The 16639-nt window shown below is 33.9% G+C and overlaps 2 protein-coding genes across 4 annotated transcripts; one reads left to right on the forward strand and one right to left on the reverse strand.

Annotated features, from left to right (window-relative positions):
- Nucleotides 1-3325: 3325 nt before the first annotated feature.
- On the reverse strand, nt 3326-6034 carry LOC128157204 (pyridoxal 5'-phosphate synthase subunit PdxT-like). 3 transcript variants are annotated; one of them, XM_052819670.1, is made up of 3 exons: nt 5903-6034; nt 4943-5328; nt 3326-3764 (listed from the first exon to the last, which is right to left on the reverse strand). In XM_052819670.1, exons 2-3 carry the CDS (start codon nt 5300-5302, stop codon nt 3417-3419), a joined length of 708 nt encoding a protein of 235 aa, XP_052675630.1. In that variant the 5' UTR covers nt 5303-5328; nt 5903-6034; the 3' UTR covers nt 3326-3416. The 3 variants fall into 3 exon arrangements, with proteins under 3 accessions (XP_052675630.1, XP_052675615.1, XP_052675622.1); XM_052819655.1 differs by having other exon boundaries at nt 5806-5946; XM_052819662.1 differs by lacking the exon at nt 5903-6034 and adding an exon at nt 5768-5898.
- LOC128157199 (pyridoxal 5'-phosphate synthase subunit SNZERR-like) lies at nt 5966-12727 on the forward strand. The gene is made up of 8 exons (XM_052819641.1): nt 5966-6101; nt 8109-8168; nt 9423-9523; nt 10008-10088; nt 11101-11221; nt 11807-11953; nt 12058-12240; nt 12357-12727. The coding sequence occupies exons 1-8, from the start codon at nt 6083-6085 to the stop codon at nt 12632-12634; spliced, it is 990 nt and encodes a 329-aa protein (XP_052675601.1). The 5' UTR covers nt 5966-6082; the 3' UTR covers nt 12635-12727.
- The last annotated feature ends 3912 nt before the right edge of the window (nt 12728-16639 follow it).

Consider the following 16639-nt stretch of genomic DNA (forward strand, 5'->3'; position numbering starts at 1 on the left):
CAAAATGTCAACGGCCTGATAATATACCAATGATTAAATTTTAAAAATAAAGATATACATGTTTGTATGCCAAAAATTTCATATCAGCAATTCAAGTGTATTTTGAATAATTTTTTCTAGGAAATTGCATACTTTATTATCTTGCACAAAAGCCTCGTAAGGTACCCTAAATTTTTGCAAGAAAGCTTGTCAAATTAAAGTAGTAGTAAATCAAGAACAAATTCCTTGAAAAGGTTATAAAAAACTAAGGAAAGTGTCGTCTAACCTAAAGCTCTGACTGTACTTTACAATAGAGAAAAAAACATGTTCACTTATCTATCCATATTTACATTTTTCAGCGTCATGTGATAATACATGTACTACGTATCAATTTTGTACTATAAACCCCATCATTTCAAATGACGTAATAATTGGGGCGCCAACGGGATTTGCTTATCTATATTTAAATATTTAATCGTGCAATGGCTTAAAATCATATAAATATAAGTAATAAGGAATCATTCTTTGAGAATTAGGGGGTTATAATTTCGGTCGGGGCGTGATCAAATCTATCATAAAACCCTTCGGGCTTTATTGGATTTGATCCCGTCCCGACCGAAATTATCATCTCATAAAACTCAAAGAATGATTATTTATTCCTTAATTGTAGCTCGTGCCGTCATTGAAGTAACATTTACAGTTTCATCCAATCACGAACTAATCCTTCACAGTACACAGTAACCCTCAAAACTAAGAGTATATAAAAATACCAATTTAGAATGTAAACATCATTTATTATCGGTATTTACATAAATGATGTCACATTACAAAATAAATACCGTCATCGTATGTTCCAAAAGTTCAAAGTGTGCGTATATTTGAACTGGTTAGATCCTGATCTGGCTTCGTCAGTGTCTATATGAACACGATCAGATTTCTTAAGGCATAAAGAAGAAACTATCAAGCTGGTGAAAATATAATACATCATGTTGTCACTTTTGTGTGAATAATAAAAGTCAAACTATTTCACAAGTGTAAAAATAAAATATTTTTTCATGCTCTTTGAAGCGCTGCTATATTTTTCAAAAATTGATAATGTGTCTAATCTATACCACTATATTAATAACCAAACGATTTCCTTAAAAAAAATTCCGGAAATCATTTGGATGTTTTGGATTTTACAATCTTGCGCAGGCGCATTACATTCACGCTAAATCACGGGAGGCTATTTAGTTTATGTTACCACAATATCACATTTGGATGGATAAACTCAGAAAAGATAATACAAATACGTGTAAATTCTCATTTTGGGTCGCCAGAAGGCGGTCCGATATTTGATATACATTATATATTGTAACTGCGTTTCTGCGAGATAGCTTTTTGTTTACAGAATAAATACTATGCTTTTTTATGAATGAAAAGTAAATTACCATGAAGAAATATTTTTTTTGCCTTTTAGAAAATATTACATATTTTTTGTTTTGCTCGTAAATGTAAATTAGGTCATAGACTCGTGTTAGGTGCGCTTTTATCGAAACTATAATCTATTCGGGAAAATTCGGATTATTTTATTCTTCTCAAAACAATGTATTGGGATCGGTATAGGGGACATAGACCCGAATGACATGAAAATTTATATAAATGATATTACTTCATACTATGGCAAAAGTCATACAATTACCGTTAGAAATGCTTACAGTCACGAACTCGATTCTTAATAATGGTAGTAAAATGTTAAACATAAAAACGTGTTACTAAAAACATATTAAAATTTACCATAAAATCAGTACAACCAACTCGTTATTTTCTTCTTTGTGATGTGTTTTTGATGTAAACAACCAGTGATGATTCTTACAACAATTATATTTTTTGCGGCCCATTTGACGCTTTCGTCAATATGATTTCTTGTTGGAAATTGCTACATATATTCTGTTCATCCAAGAAAATACGGGAGATAACTCTAACACATTTCATTTACTATGAAAAATCCCGAGAGTTACGAATGTCAACACGGTGTGCAAATTTGAAGCGAGTAAAAAACGGTGGTGAAAAAGGGTTGAATTCTTCAATAATTTGAATTAATTTTTAAGATGAAAGGTATATACAGCCTTAAAACGGTGTATCGATGCATCTTTTTCATAAACTGATAAATGTCCGATATCATATGCAATGTCAACCCGTACACGCACGGGTTAAAGTCTTGTAAAACTAGACAAAGTGATTAGAAAAATTTTACTATTGCAGCAGAAAATTCAAAATATTAACTATATATGATATAATATTTATTTATATACATTGCCAATTCATATAAAAAACATAATAAAGCGCTGCTTTTTAGTTCAGAATAGGAACTTTTTGGTATAGGGTTGTAACAAAAATTGCTTCAATCAGCAAGAGTTATCTTTCTTTATCATAGACTATTAAAGGATTTACATTTTAACATACATGTACAGTACATGATAGATTGCTACATTTTCTAATTTTTCAGAAGGGGTTTTCTGTTTTTAAATTTGGATAAGATAATAGAAAATGAATCCTTACGGTTTAAAATGCTAAAAATGTAAACCAGATCTAGAGCATTTTTTAACGCAAATAAGGGATCGAATGATCTTCCAGTAATTGGTATGATTTCAATGTAGGGACATATTGTCTTAAATAAAAATTGATATTGGTTTCGTTTTAAATTCTGTTGTCCCATATCTTTTTCTCAGAATAGAAAACCCTTATTCAATTTTATGTTATAAGTTTCAAACGACCATAACTAAGTCTAGAGTTTGCAATTGTCACATTTTCCTAAAATATAATTCATTCATCTTTATGAACGATCTATAAATAGAGAGAAAAATTTCATCAAAAAATTCCCTGTCCTAAAACATTAAACACGTACTGTTCATGTGTTGTTAACAAAAATAATCCATTGGGGGAGGGGGGGGGGGTATACAAGTAAATATTGCCTCATAAAAATTTTGATTAATATGATTCGCCTCTTGCAATTTTTTGTAAAATTTTCTTTACTTTTCCCCCTGCCGAAAGTTTGGGTTCTGTTCCTTCTGTTCATATTTTCTTTTTCTATATGTGATATATAAATAAATGTCGCCTTCCAACATAAATTGGGGCCCAGCACCGCCTCCCTTGTTGCTACCTGACTTAGCAATTGTGAACTAACAAAGTGAGATTATTTTCTACAGAAGTTATCTCTCTTATCAGAGGGATATTCAACCTTAAACAAGGCTAGTGCCATATTATTGTTTCGTAAGAACAGCAAATTTAAAAAAACCCTAACAACATTGTATTTATTCTCATTTTTGTAAAAGACACAAATAATCGAAATAAAAGAAAACGTTGAAAAAATCCACACAGTACTATTTTTAATAAAAGTAAAAATTCTTGAGTAGTAAAAGAGAGGTAACTGCATTAAAAGATCTAGAACAACCTAATCATGTTCCGGTCATGGCCTGTTTGTTCTTGTAGACACGCTCTATAAAATACTGGTGCCACCTGACGTCTTCCGTCAGTTCCGGGTGGAAGGCGGTGGCCATTACATTGTCCTGCTGGACAGCCACAACCACCGGTTCGGACATGTCCGCTCGTTTCAGAGAGGCGAGGACTTCAACCTTTGGTGAGAAAGTTTGAACCACGGCAGGTGCCCGGATGAAAACGCCGTGAAAGGTTTTCTCTCCCGGACACATTTTCAAAAAACTGTCACTAAGACTTATGTCTGCTTCAAAACTGTTGACTTGACGACCAAAGAAGTTCCGTGAGACATCCGTATCCATGACCCCCAACTGGAGAAAAAAAAAGATAACTAATATAAATACATTTCTTACTCAATATTCATTGAATACCAATTTTGTTCGATTTAGTTGTTGATTTGATAAACGAAATTAAATGTTCGTTGAATTTCAAGCTCTAACAAGGGCATCGATAAGCGGAGCATCCCCTTGCGACATGAATTATTGTGTAGGTGATGCATAATTAACGAATATACAGTTATGTAAATGCAAATGAGGCGACCAAATTGTACAAACCCTCCATTACTACAAAAAAGTTTTTTTTATACATGTACTAAATTTAAATCCAAAAATTACTAAGTTGATGATTTGAACTGCTTACTTTCACTTTAATTTCACAGTAGTGAAGCGGAAGTAGTTATTGTCAAGTAGTACATAAAATTTCTGTTTAAAATTATGTTATTGTAACGATATAATAAAAAGCTTTCAACTAATTGACTTGAAAATTATTAGGGTTTGTCCTTTTACCATGCGAAACAAGTGTACGAAGTTTGATAAATATTTGTGCAAGGGTTTTCTTTAAATCTTGCTTCCAAGATGAAGAAGACACACAATACATACACACACTCACAGCAGCGATGCTATATCCCCTTTGCAACAAGTTGCGCGAGGGGATAATAACAATTTTACAGATCCTTGGCCACGAGAATACGTATCATTCTCATAAGAGTTGTAGTAAGTCAAATGGGAACTGTCTTTCGCGGTCATGAAACACGTTATTGCAGGCATATGATAAAATTATTATATGAATAATTCAAAGAAACAATTATATAAATGATAATAACATTACGGCGTTGTGTCCTACAAGTTATGATATTTTCATTTATGACTAAATGACTAAATTAGAAATCTTTCTACATTAAGTAGCCTTTCTATGAAGTTTGAATGTTACAAATAGGGAAGGTTGGTGATCAATCAATAGACTAACACGAAAGACATTTACCTATTAGAATATCATCAAGTACTATAATAGTAACTGTAGTACGCACACGCCAGAATTAAAATACCGATTGCTCAATAATTCATAAATACTTCAAAGTACTTAAGAGCTATTTTCATCAACTGAATGTGGGCCATTTTAATTATTCAAGATGTTAAGTCCAACACTACTTAAGCCTAACCAATTTATTCTCGATTTTGTATCTGTAAAGTGAATTTTATGAATAACTTACCGTTGGTTGCCCACCTATTTTCTGATTCTCATTTTGTTTCGCTAAAATTATCATTCCTGCGCACGTTCCCCAGGTCACGTGTTTCCTGTCTTCTATCCATTTTTTCAACGGTTCTACCATGTTGTTTCTTTTCAAGAAGAGGCTGATGGTTGTGCTCTCGCCCCCAGGAATTATTATCCCATCCAGACTGGAGCTCACGTGGCTTTGGTGACGCACTTCAGATATTTCAATGGGGGTGACCAGTTGTAATTTTTCTGTTGCTTTCAGCAGAGCAATTTTATGTTCAAGAAAAGCCCCTTGGACCTCCAAGATTCCGATTCTGACTGAGTCTGTGTGACCACATTCTGTTAGCAGGGGCATCTTTTGACAATTTTCTTTGTATCACACTAAAATACAATACAAAGATAATTTATTTAAAAATATACATGTATAAACAATATTCTTGTGGATCTATCACTTCATGAACAATCGGTAAATTATAATAGGAACTGAGTAATGTGAAATAACTGTGCTTTTACATACACAGCTGTGTTTACTGCTATAATGTAATAACGAGACATTTATACTACACACTCTGCACTCAGTACACTACGAGTACTTGTTTCCGGTGATAACACGGCTTCTTAATGACTCTAGAAACCGTCTCAATAAAACAAACAAACAGTCCTTGCAGTATTATTTGATTATCACTGAATTAATGTGTGACATTAATAATATTTTCTATGATAATACTAGTAGTTCGTATCCCTACGTGCAGTTAAAACACATGATAATTAATCAGTTCTAGTTAAATGTTTACACAACAATGGACCTAAAATTATTTACCCTGAACGGAAAAATCCCTGGCGGGTCAACCTACTTACCCCAAACACACTAGCTGAAACTGTGGACAAAGACCATGGCGAATTGCGTCACAATAGCCTCCTTACATAATTATCAGTTATAAAACACTGAACTTACACAACCAGCTGGCTCGGATTAGATAAAAACAGGGAGGTCGCGTTCAACATCTACAGTGATAAACACACGGCCCTAGCCTTTCAAGTTTTATTTTAACAACTAGAAACCAGTTCCAGGCAGGTTTTAGCGTTCTATAGGTGATTACACCGACCGCAGCCTTAGTCCATATAGTGCATCATCATGAACGGTGTTTCTAACGGTAAGATATATTCTTTATATTATTGTGATGAAATGTTTTCTATATAATTGTTACCTTTATATGTGTTCAAACTTTCTGATAAAATGGCATCTACATGAAATTTAATTGGTATCAAAACTGCCCATAGCACTTGTGGATTTAAAGGGCGTTCGGAGGAGGGGGGAGGGGGTGAACCCCTTCTCCTTTTGAACAAAATTTAAAGATCAATTATTATTAAAACTACAGAAAAAGAATGTTAAGTCAGTTTTAGTTGTATACATGTACATGTCAAAAATAGCCCATAAAAGAGTCTTAACACCCCACAAAACGTGGGAGCGTCCACCATGTTTCGCCCCCTGGCCACCACCAAGACTTTGCTTTTTGAGCCCCCTTTCAAAACTCCTTTATCCGCCACTACCTAGTTTGACTTTGACTGAATGCGTTTTTAGTTGAATGTTAATCAGTAAACTACACAAGCTACCTTCAGCTGATCTTAAATAAACAATTAAAGTGTCACCGATTTTTTTCTCTTTTATATAAGCCTACTTGTAAATACAAATATGAACATTAGTATGGTCTGGGACTCGTACTATTTGAAAAACTAATTTGTTTTTATTTACAATATATTTACAGCTACAGGTTTGTGCAGTGTTATCGATTATTTTTACCTATGATGCTTTATATGAAATTATAAAAAAAATAGACGGCGATTACAGCTGTTATCGATATTTGTCTCACATTAAAACTCTAATATAATCTGAATACAACTCAGTGAACACTTTTTATATTCCGAACAGCGATACTTTAACGCACGTTGCTGACTCTGTACGCCAAAAAAAGAAAACGTTTACAAAGATTTTCTTTGATAGAGTTACAGATCAAATGGAGGATCGTATAGTGGCTCTCTCTAAACTTATTAGTCCCCTACCGGTTTCACCGGAGGGGACTATAGTTATCCTCTGCGTCCGTCAGTCCGTCCGTCTGTCCGTCTGCCCCTCCGTCCGTCTGTCGGTCTGTCTGTCTGTCCCACTTCAGTTTTCCACACTTTTTTTTCTTTACGCGTTTAAGGAATAATATGAAATTTGCTGAACAGCTTCAAAATGTCAAACTACAGATCAAGTTTACACTTTTGTAGCGTCTGGTTTACATATTTTCGAGAAAATTAATTTTTTATATTCCAATTTTTTAATGTTCGGGTTCGATATTCTGCATAACAGTGCATTGTTTTCACATTTTTCACAAACCGGTAGGGGACGTGTATTGCTAATGCAATACTCTCAGAATGCTTGTTTTCATACAGAATACACCAATTGATATTCAATTAAATAAATTCCATAATAAACTGTGCCAATAAGTTCTATAATAAATTGTGATAAAACGCTGTAATAAAGAATTGTTTATAGTCTTTCGTCCATTGATTTTTAAATGTTTATTGTTTTCAGGTTAAAATAATTGTCTCCAACCACTCCCACTGTCAATGAACTCATTTAAGGGTCCTCGACACCCGTGACCTTAACTTTTTACGGTACAACAAGGTGATTTTGTTTGTAGCGCGAAGTTTGAGTAATCTATTTTGTAGAGCATTTACTATAGCAACGAATAAAGTCCCAAGTTCGAACTCAGCAGGCAGTTTTGTTTTGTTCTTTTTTCTTTGAATAGCTAAGAATTTCTAAAAGTTTAATTTCTCCTCAAAATTGAACTCGTCGAGTCGAACGCATGCCTGAATTCCATGTCTCAAAGAAATATAAAGTTTGGGTTTGTAGGCGAAACTTGAGGATCCCTAAACCAAATACAATGTACTGACTAACAAACATCGTATCATTGTGAATGTAATCGACCTTGCGACAAACGCACTATGTTTAGTTAATTAAATATCTCATTATACATACATAATGTGTCCCCTTTGTTTAAATGTGATAAACTTCGTGATAAGCGCTCCTCATATACAATGGCTTGGACCATTCATCACACTGAACCGTCAGTGCACTACGCAGTTTCTTTAAGTCATTGTCTTTAATTGGTTTGCAGGTAATGACCTCGATGTCACCAACCTCAAACTACAAGATGTCGCCAAAGTACAGCAAACAGGTCAGTCATCTAATTAAAAACAAAATAAAACAGAAACATTGCCATGGGCGGATCTCGTAGATGGAACTTTATGCTAGCACCATAGACGTCGGAACCGGGGGGCTAAGGGGGATTAGCCTCCCCCTTCCCCTTTTTTTTGCCAAGTTAGACATGACCATTAGGATTGAAGATAACTTATTTTTTTGGAGAGTGGATTTATACTTGTTAGGATCGATAAGTCTTAAAGTCTTATATTGCATATAAAGCTACATTAAAGATTGAAAGTGGCAGGAATTGTGTTTATTAAAAAAACATTAATAAATGCATATTTCATACGCACACTTAGAATGTATGCCAAAATAAACTATAATCTAACAGGCGGTACAAAGAAAATGGAAGTATAAGGTTGCAAGGGACAGTTTCGGACAAAGTACCCTCAATATTTTTGTAAAATTGAGAGTTGCTGTACTTGAAGGCTTATGAGTGTTGCTAAAATTCATGAAATGATTTTTTATGATTATCATTAGTTAGAGGGGTGTCTCTTGTTGAAACTGATATGCAATATGTAGGCCCCATATTTTAGGTACATGCGAATCAGAAGTAAAATGCGAAACATGCGGCTATGACTGTTGTGTTGACTTTACACAGTGAAATTGCAAGTTACAGACGGGAGGTAAAATAACACGAAAAGTAGGTGAATGGGACATTGTAAACTATACATCGGTAAGTTTCTGACATGTGATAGTGTAACATTCACGCGGTACGGGAGGTCAACCCTATGCAGGGAATTAACTGGGGGAAGTCTGAAAAGCTGAAAAATCATGAAAAATTAGCAAAATATGAAAGAGTCAAAATCTCATAAAAACCAGTATGTAGAGAAGTTTACAGGTTTTGACTAGTAATTTTCTTCAGATATTGGTGATTGACCTTATAATGAGTGAATCAAAGGTATTTGTGCTGAATGGGAACTGAGGAAATTCTAGTTACAGACAATGAATTGTATAAAAAAAACTGTCCCCTGCCACCTAAGGCTTGTTTAATGCCTATAAGAGGACGGAAATGAACATTTAAAAAATCATTCTTAACAGCGTTCCTATAGGAAGTCCATTCTTAACAAAGACTAGTTTTATACCGGCGATGTTTAGGGTACATGTATGCTTATATTATCTGTATCTGTTCTACACTCGAAATATTGTGATACGAAATGGCGTATGCACAAAAAAAATCCTTCTTATATTGTTAGTAAAATATTTAAACATCACAATAAATTTACAGGCACTTTCAAAGTCAAGGCGGGTCTGGCTCAGATGGCAAAAGGCGGAATAATCATGGATGTTACAACATCGCAAGAAGCCCGCATTGCCGAGGAGGCAGGGGTAATGTCACGTGATCATGAATATATTGTATATCATATATCTATTTTTTAGTTGCTGTCTTGGAGGGATTGGAGGTAGGGGCGGGCTTAATAAACTTGCTACAGAACTGTTCAATTAGTTAAATTGTTATTTATATTATATACCGAAGGAAACTGTCGGAAATTTTAGAGTTAGTTGACTTCGATCGAACTAGAGTACCTTTAGGTCCTACATTAAACAAGGTTTAAATCAGATGTTGCCAGAGAATGGGTCGAATGACTATTCACTAAGGGCAGATAGCAAGGGAACTTTTCACGGCATGAAGATGGCTACTCTATATGAAATAATAAGTTTATTCGCCGTAATTTTACATAGAAAGAACACACAAATTTAGTTTATATTCCAATTATTGAAACAGAATGGTTCTTTCCAAGACAGCTCGGATTTTTTATTGTCGGAAAGGCGTGTGAATTGTAATTTTAATAAGAATTCGAACTTCGTTTAGGCATGCGCAGTTATGGCTTTAGAGAGAGTTCCCGCTGATATTCGTCGACAAGGAGGAGTTGCCCGGATGACTGATCCAAAGGTAAATATATATCAAAAGATCGTGTTCAAAATAATGGATGTGATTCTTCTCACTGAAACGACATTTGTTATCACGAAATTTACAGAACAAAGTACCTAATTAGTACTGTGAGCATTTTTACCTAATATAAATCTATTTTGTTTATAGAAAATGACTAAAGGGGCATGGTCACGATTTTGCTCAAATTCTATGTTTCTGTTTTTACTATTTACAATGCTTTAGGAATGCATTTCTAATGATCAAATGAGATTTAAGAGTCAGTCGAAGATTTATAAGAAAGATTCTTTGTCATGTAAACACGACTCGTGTCCTGTTTTTGTTTACAGGGGTTCAATATACCAGTACACATCTTTTTCAAGCTGATTTGTCTATCATCTTATTCACTTTAAGCATAAATAAACAGTTCCTAAAGTTTAACAAATACATTTTAGGTCTAAAACTGGAATTTTCACTTCAACGTGCAAAATGTAAACAAAAGCTTTGTTTACATAGCAAAGAATTGTAAGTTTTGTAACTTATAACCCAGCGAATGACATTCAAATTTTGGTTGTCTATTAAAATTGCTTTCCTGGAGCATTTTAAACATTAAAATCGGAAAAATAATATTTGACCCAAATCGTGATCACGCCCCTTTAAGGCTGTATGGGACACCTATCGGTATAAAGTGGATTAAAATACACTATAATCAGAATACTTTCACTGTGTTAGAATTTTTTATACAATATTTGACAAAAAAATGTGTTTTAAACTTATGACTTACAAGTTTGTAGTTAACGCTCTAACGTATTGAGATACGCTTTTAGGTAGCAATTTGCGAAAGAAAAGATTTACAAAATAATTCTTGATTTTTATTGTCTATTTCGATAAAAGTACACCACAATGTAGGTTTCCCAAACCACAATCTATCTAGTTTTTCTTTTTAATTCAGACATTCTAATCGCAGTTTCCATTTAATATTACAAACAAGTAAATTGACCATTAATATTATATGGTTTTTGGTATTTTTAATCAGTTAATCAAAGAAATCATTGCTGCTGTCACAATTCCTGTAATGGCCAAAGCGAGGATAGGGCATTTTGCGGAGGCCCAAATTCTGGAATCCCTCGGTGTCGACATGATCGATGAATCTGAAGGTACAATATATTCCGAAAGAAAACATACTTTTATTTAGACTGTTCACCTGTCGATTCTTGGTTTAACACTTTTTAAGAATTTTATAACAAAATTGCTCATATATCATATGTAATGATGCATTGTCCAAACTGCTACGTGTAGTAATGGTTCGAAAAATATGAAATTAGAGTAAAACAAAAATAGTGGTGTTTGAAATAACGTGTTGTTTTGTTCCTACTAGGAAGACTTAACTGCAGAACTGTAGCTTCAGGGGAAAATTTGGGTTTACGGACCGTAAAGATACAGTTTCATCCATACAAAAAAACTTTATATTTATTGCGCACAAAACGGTGCGCATGGTTTTGGACCATAAACCTAATTTAGGAATATATTCTTTGAAAATGTTATTACCAAAAGATTTCTGAGACATTTTACTCTTGATATCATATAATTACTTCATTTACCTCTGAATATCTTTTAAACACCTTCACCTTAAGCGAAGTAGTCTGGTTTGTTTATATAGGTAAAGATGGCGACACTTCATCCGGACTTAAGTTAACAAAAATAATGTTAAATCGGACTAAACGTCGTATTTTCTGTTATAGTATTAACGCCAGCAGATGAAGAAAACCACATTAACAAACATGACTTCAAAGTCCCGTTCGTCTGTGGTGCACGAGATTTGGGCGAGGCTTTACGAAGAATTTCAGAGGGTGCCGCCATGATAAGAACAAAAGGAGAGGCCGGAACAGGTTACTTCTATGTTACGCTTATAGGAATATTCAGTGTTGGTTAAATTCATTTTAAGCCTACATGTATGATATAATAATACAATTTTCTATGCTCTAATCGACAGGCGACGTTTCACAAGCTGTAAAGCACGCACGGACAATTGGTAAACAAATCAAAATTGCACAGGCAATGGATTCTACCGAAATTTATAACTACGCCAAAGAACTTCGAGTTCCGGTAGAGCTCCTCAAGAAAACAGCGGAACTTGGAAGACTTCCGGTCGTCAATTTTGCCGCTGGAGGTCTAGGTATGCATTTCTTTTTTGTTTTATTTTTTGATTTGATACTGTCGATTTTAGGTTAATATAGGACCTTTGATTTTTTTTAACTATCTGCGACTTACTTGTTACAACTGTTTGTTTAGCTACCCCTGCTGATGTTTCATTGCTGATGCAGCTAGGAGTAGACGGAGTCTTTGTAGGATCAGGAATCTTCAAAAGTAGCAACCCACCAGAGCGCGCACAGGCCATGGCGCAAGCCGTCACACATTACAAAGATCCCGCCATCTTGTCGGAGATCAGCTCAGGTCTGGGTGAGGCCATGTTTGGAACGCCAGCTGCCGACATCGAGCCCAAAAAACGATTGGCAGGAGCTCCCGACGAGCGTCAACAAATATGGAATGCAACTCTTGGTGTAAAATGACCCCATCACAAGATATTTTGAAGCCTTTGGATAACAATGACAATAGAATTTGTGTTATGAAACTTGCGCCGATAGTTAAGATGGACACAAACCTCGTTCGCGGGTAGGTTAAGGCAACTCATAGTTTAATGACCATCAAAATTATAATCAATTTAAATAATGTTTATTTTTATGAAAACAGCGCTGGATATTAATACCAAGTGAAAGAGTTCACCAAGATATTATTTTTCTTCTTCGGAATCGAATCAATCTTTGAAGCTGCCGTGCCATGGTATCACGTGACAGTTAAAAATAGATCACTTTTTTACCTTAACAAAAAATCAAAAAGTGTAACACTACCCCGAAGTTCATTTGTATGTTTTGTACAATAATTCGATTGGGAATTAGTTCATATTTATTAGTATTACTGCTAGAATCCTATTGTACATCGCATAAAATAAATATTGTAAATATTTATCGGAAACCCTCTCAACTTCTAAAATTTCATTGAAAATAATACGTATTTTTCGTTTAAAACAACAAAGCATAGGATTCTAGCAGCACTTTTCATGTAGTTTAGGTCATATACCGTTGATATTTACCAAAATCATCTTTCCTAATATCCAGGGTAGTGTTACACTTTTGCCATTTTTTGTGCACACTAACAGAGGAAAGGCTGGTCAAGCCATATAAATGTCGATCCGCTTACCTTATAACACTCGCTGATTAAACAAAATATCCATGCCTGTATTATCCTGATCATATTCGAACTGACACTCATCTAAATCTTAGGTATCTGTATTAAATAAGTCTTATTTCTGCATTGTTTACACTGCATACCGATAATTTGTCTCCCGACATGATCTTCTCTTTTAAACATGCTTGTGACGTCATCAATGATAATTATACGTAATAGAGAGAAATCGAAGATACATTCAGTTAGAAGAGTTTCTAGTGATATTTTATGTCTGTAATTTTTATAATATAAACCAGAGATAAAGTTAAAATCGACATGTTTCTGAGTAAAATATGACATCATGCTGCTTATTGTGACGTCATATCGATCAGAGGAATTTGATAGCTGTTAGTTGCCTTATCATACCCGCGTTATGAGCAATGTTTCTATAAATGTAAATCAAATTGATACCCTGCCAGCAGAAGTTCATACCTACATGTATGGGGGTCAATTATAGAAAATGTCTGGGGGTTTCTCATTAAAAGAAATTATGTTGTATGTATTGTTTGGAGTAAAATTGGTGTTTTTGTGGATTTACTTTGTGGGCGTTATAAACATTATCGGGTCCTGTGGATCTATTCATATACAGACATTTAGAATAAATCACCCACTGAATGTATACAGACATTTAGAATAAATCACTCTCTGAATGTATACAGACATTTAGAATAAATCACCCTCTGAATGTATACAGACATTAAGAATAAATCGCTCAATGAATGTATACAGACATCTAGAATAAATCGCTCTCTGAATGTATACAGACATTTAGAATAAATCACCCTCTGAATGTATTCAGACATTTAGAATAAATCGCTCTCTGAATGTATACAGACATTTATAGAATAAATCGCTCTCTGAATGTATACAGACATTAAGGATAAATCGCTCCCTGAATGTATACATACATTTAGAATAAATCACTCTGAATGTATACAGACATTTAGAATAAATCACTCTATGAATGTATACAGACATTTAGAATAAATCACTTTATCATAACGGAAATTCTATAGAAATTGGTTAAAGTACATGTGTTAAATATATAACGTACGTTTATTAATTTTATGTTCATGGAGAAATGTGTTATTAAGTCCAGTGATGAGCATTGATTGATAAGAAGTATGAGGAAGCTCCCATTTACTAAACAAGGGAAATTTAAAATTATAACTAATGAGTATGTTGGGCGAAACAAATCAATAGATACTCCTGGTAAGATTTTTTATCATAAATTCTTATAGTTCCTTAGTATTCCTGATGTATTCCTGATGCATTTTTTTCTGTGTACCGTAGTCCATTTTAGTTCGATGATTGCAACCATACACAATGCAACAGACCATGTTCCCCGAAGAATTTTTTAAGGAATAGGAGGTGCGCGAGACAGAAGTAATTGCCAGATACAGAATATTACCAACAAAGGAATTATTGCACAAATTTCAAGATTTATAGAACATATATCAATATTTATAGAATATACATCACAAAATTAAAGAAGATACATCACAAGATATTGAACATGTATCACAAGATTTTGAATATATATCACAAGATATTGAACATACATCACAAGATATAGAATATACGTCACAAGATATAGAATATACATCACAAGATAATAGAAAATACATCACAAGATTTCGAATATACATCACAAGATTTTAAATATCCATTACAAGATTGAATAATATGCATCGCAAAATTATAGAATATACATCACAAGATTTTGAATATACATCAAGAGAATATAGAATATACATCACAAGATTTTGAATATACATAAAGAGATTATAGAACATACATCAAAAGATTATAATACATCACAAGATTTCGAACATACATAACAAGATTTTGAACATCCACCACAACATTTCGAATATACATCACAGCATTTCGAACATGCATAACAAGGTTTTAATATACATCACAACATTTCGAACATGCATCACAAGATTTTTTAATAAAGCAGTGTTTTTCACGCCATACATGTGTTTAATTCATAATAACGCAATTTTTTTTTCTTTACAACAACAGAGTTTTTCGAATTTAAACAAAGTAAACAAAGATTTAAAAATATTACCAACACGATTCATTAGAATCGAACACCTACTTCAACATACTGAGAACCGTTTTAACAAGAGTTTGGATTTTTTTTTAAGGGATGTTACTATCTAGTTTGCTCATCAAAACAAGCTGTCAGATACTGACCTGCTTTCTTCTAATTTGCTGAGAGATGCTTATTATTATTCAAAGAGTGTCAAAATCGGAAAGTTGTTTGCCAAGATCTGCTCTGCTGTGTGAAATTGACGCTGCCTCATCTCTGTGTGAAGTCAGGCGAGTGTCATTGTGTTCAAAATATTCATGTGTATTAGCCATTGACTAGGCAGTTAATCATAAGTAGACCCCGCCTTCAACAAATCGGAGTTTGTCACGTATTGCCAAAACTCCAAGCTCTTGTTAAAACGGTTCTATGTTCAAAGAAATCCTCGCTAACCCCTCTACTACGGAATCATATGCTTGAATCCATTTGAATAATAAACTCAATTTATTATTGCGCAAACATAATTCGGTGTTGGTCATTTGACAATCATCTTGAAAATTGATGTAAGAAAACTTGCTTTTTACCATAGAGTGGGTGTTGGTACAATTTTTTTGAAAGTTGAAAAATGAAATTTTCATGATTTATAAATATATGTTCTTTAAAAAAATGGTATAATGACACACTCTATAAAAACTATAGTCTGAAGATCCGATTTCATTAGCATTTCGTTGCTCAATAAGCAGATACATATTTTGATGTCCTAATATCAATTAAATTTGAAGTCAAATTTTGAAGGTTTTGACAATACTGAATGCAAAGGATAACATATGTTTAATAGATGTAACAAAAATGATATTTATAAGACAAAAATGTGGGTTTTTCAAATGGACTGAAGTGGTTTTATGCCTCGGCTTATCCCCCCACGTTCTTTAAGAAAAAAGAATGCTGCGAGAAATCAAGTGTGTTTGTGAGAGGGGGGATGCGGGCGTCCCCTGCCCCCTCCCCCTTCTGATGCTGCGTGCCTGCAAAGTTGCTTATAAATTGTCGTTTTTATGAAAGCCGTTAAAGAAATGTCTTTATTTTATTCCATTGAAACTAGGGACGTATATAAAATCTACGTCCATGATTTATATCAGGAAAAACATCTGATAGTCGAACATCAGATTCTGGGTAACAACTATTTCCTTTTGGTGTAGTGTACATGGTGGAGGGAAGTTAAAAATAAATATAACGGAAATGAATGTATTTGTTT

The sequence above is a fragment of the Crassostrea angulata genome, chromosome 1, assembly GCF_025612915.1.
Source record: "Crassostrea angulata isolate pt1a10 chromosome 1, ASM2561291v2, whole genome shotgun sequence".
Taxonomy (NCBI): Eukaryota; Metazoa; Mollusca; class Bivalvia; order Ostreida; family Ostreidae; genus Magallana; species Magallana angulata.

Coding starts and splice junctions, on each gene's coding strand:
- LOC128157204 (XM_052819670.1), bottom strand. CDS start 5,302: ATGCCCCTGCTAACAGAATGTGGTCACACAGACTCAGTCAGAATCGGA. Junction 3,765..4,942: donor AAATAGGTGGGCAACCAACG/GTAAGTTATTCA, acceptor TTTTTTCTCCAG/TTGGGGGTCATGGATACGGA.
- LOC128157199 (XM_052819641.1), top strand. Junction 11,222..11,806: donor CATGATCGATGAATCTGAAG/GTACAATATATT, acceptor TTTCTGTTATAG/TATTAACGCCAGCAGATGAA. Junction 11,954..12,057: donor AAAAGGAGAGGCCGGAACAG/GTTACTTCTATG, acceptor TCTAATCGACAG/GCGACGTTTCACAAGCTGTA.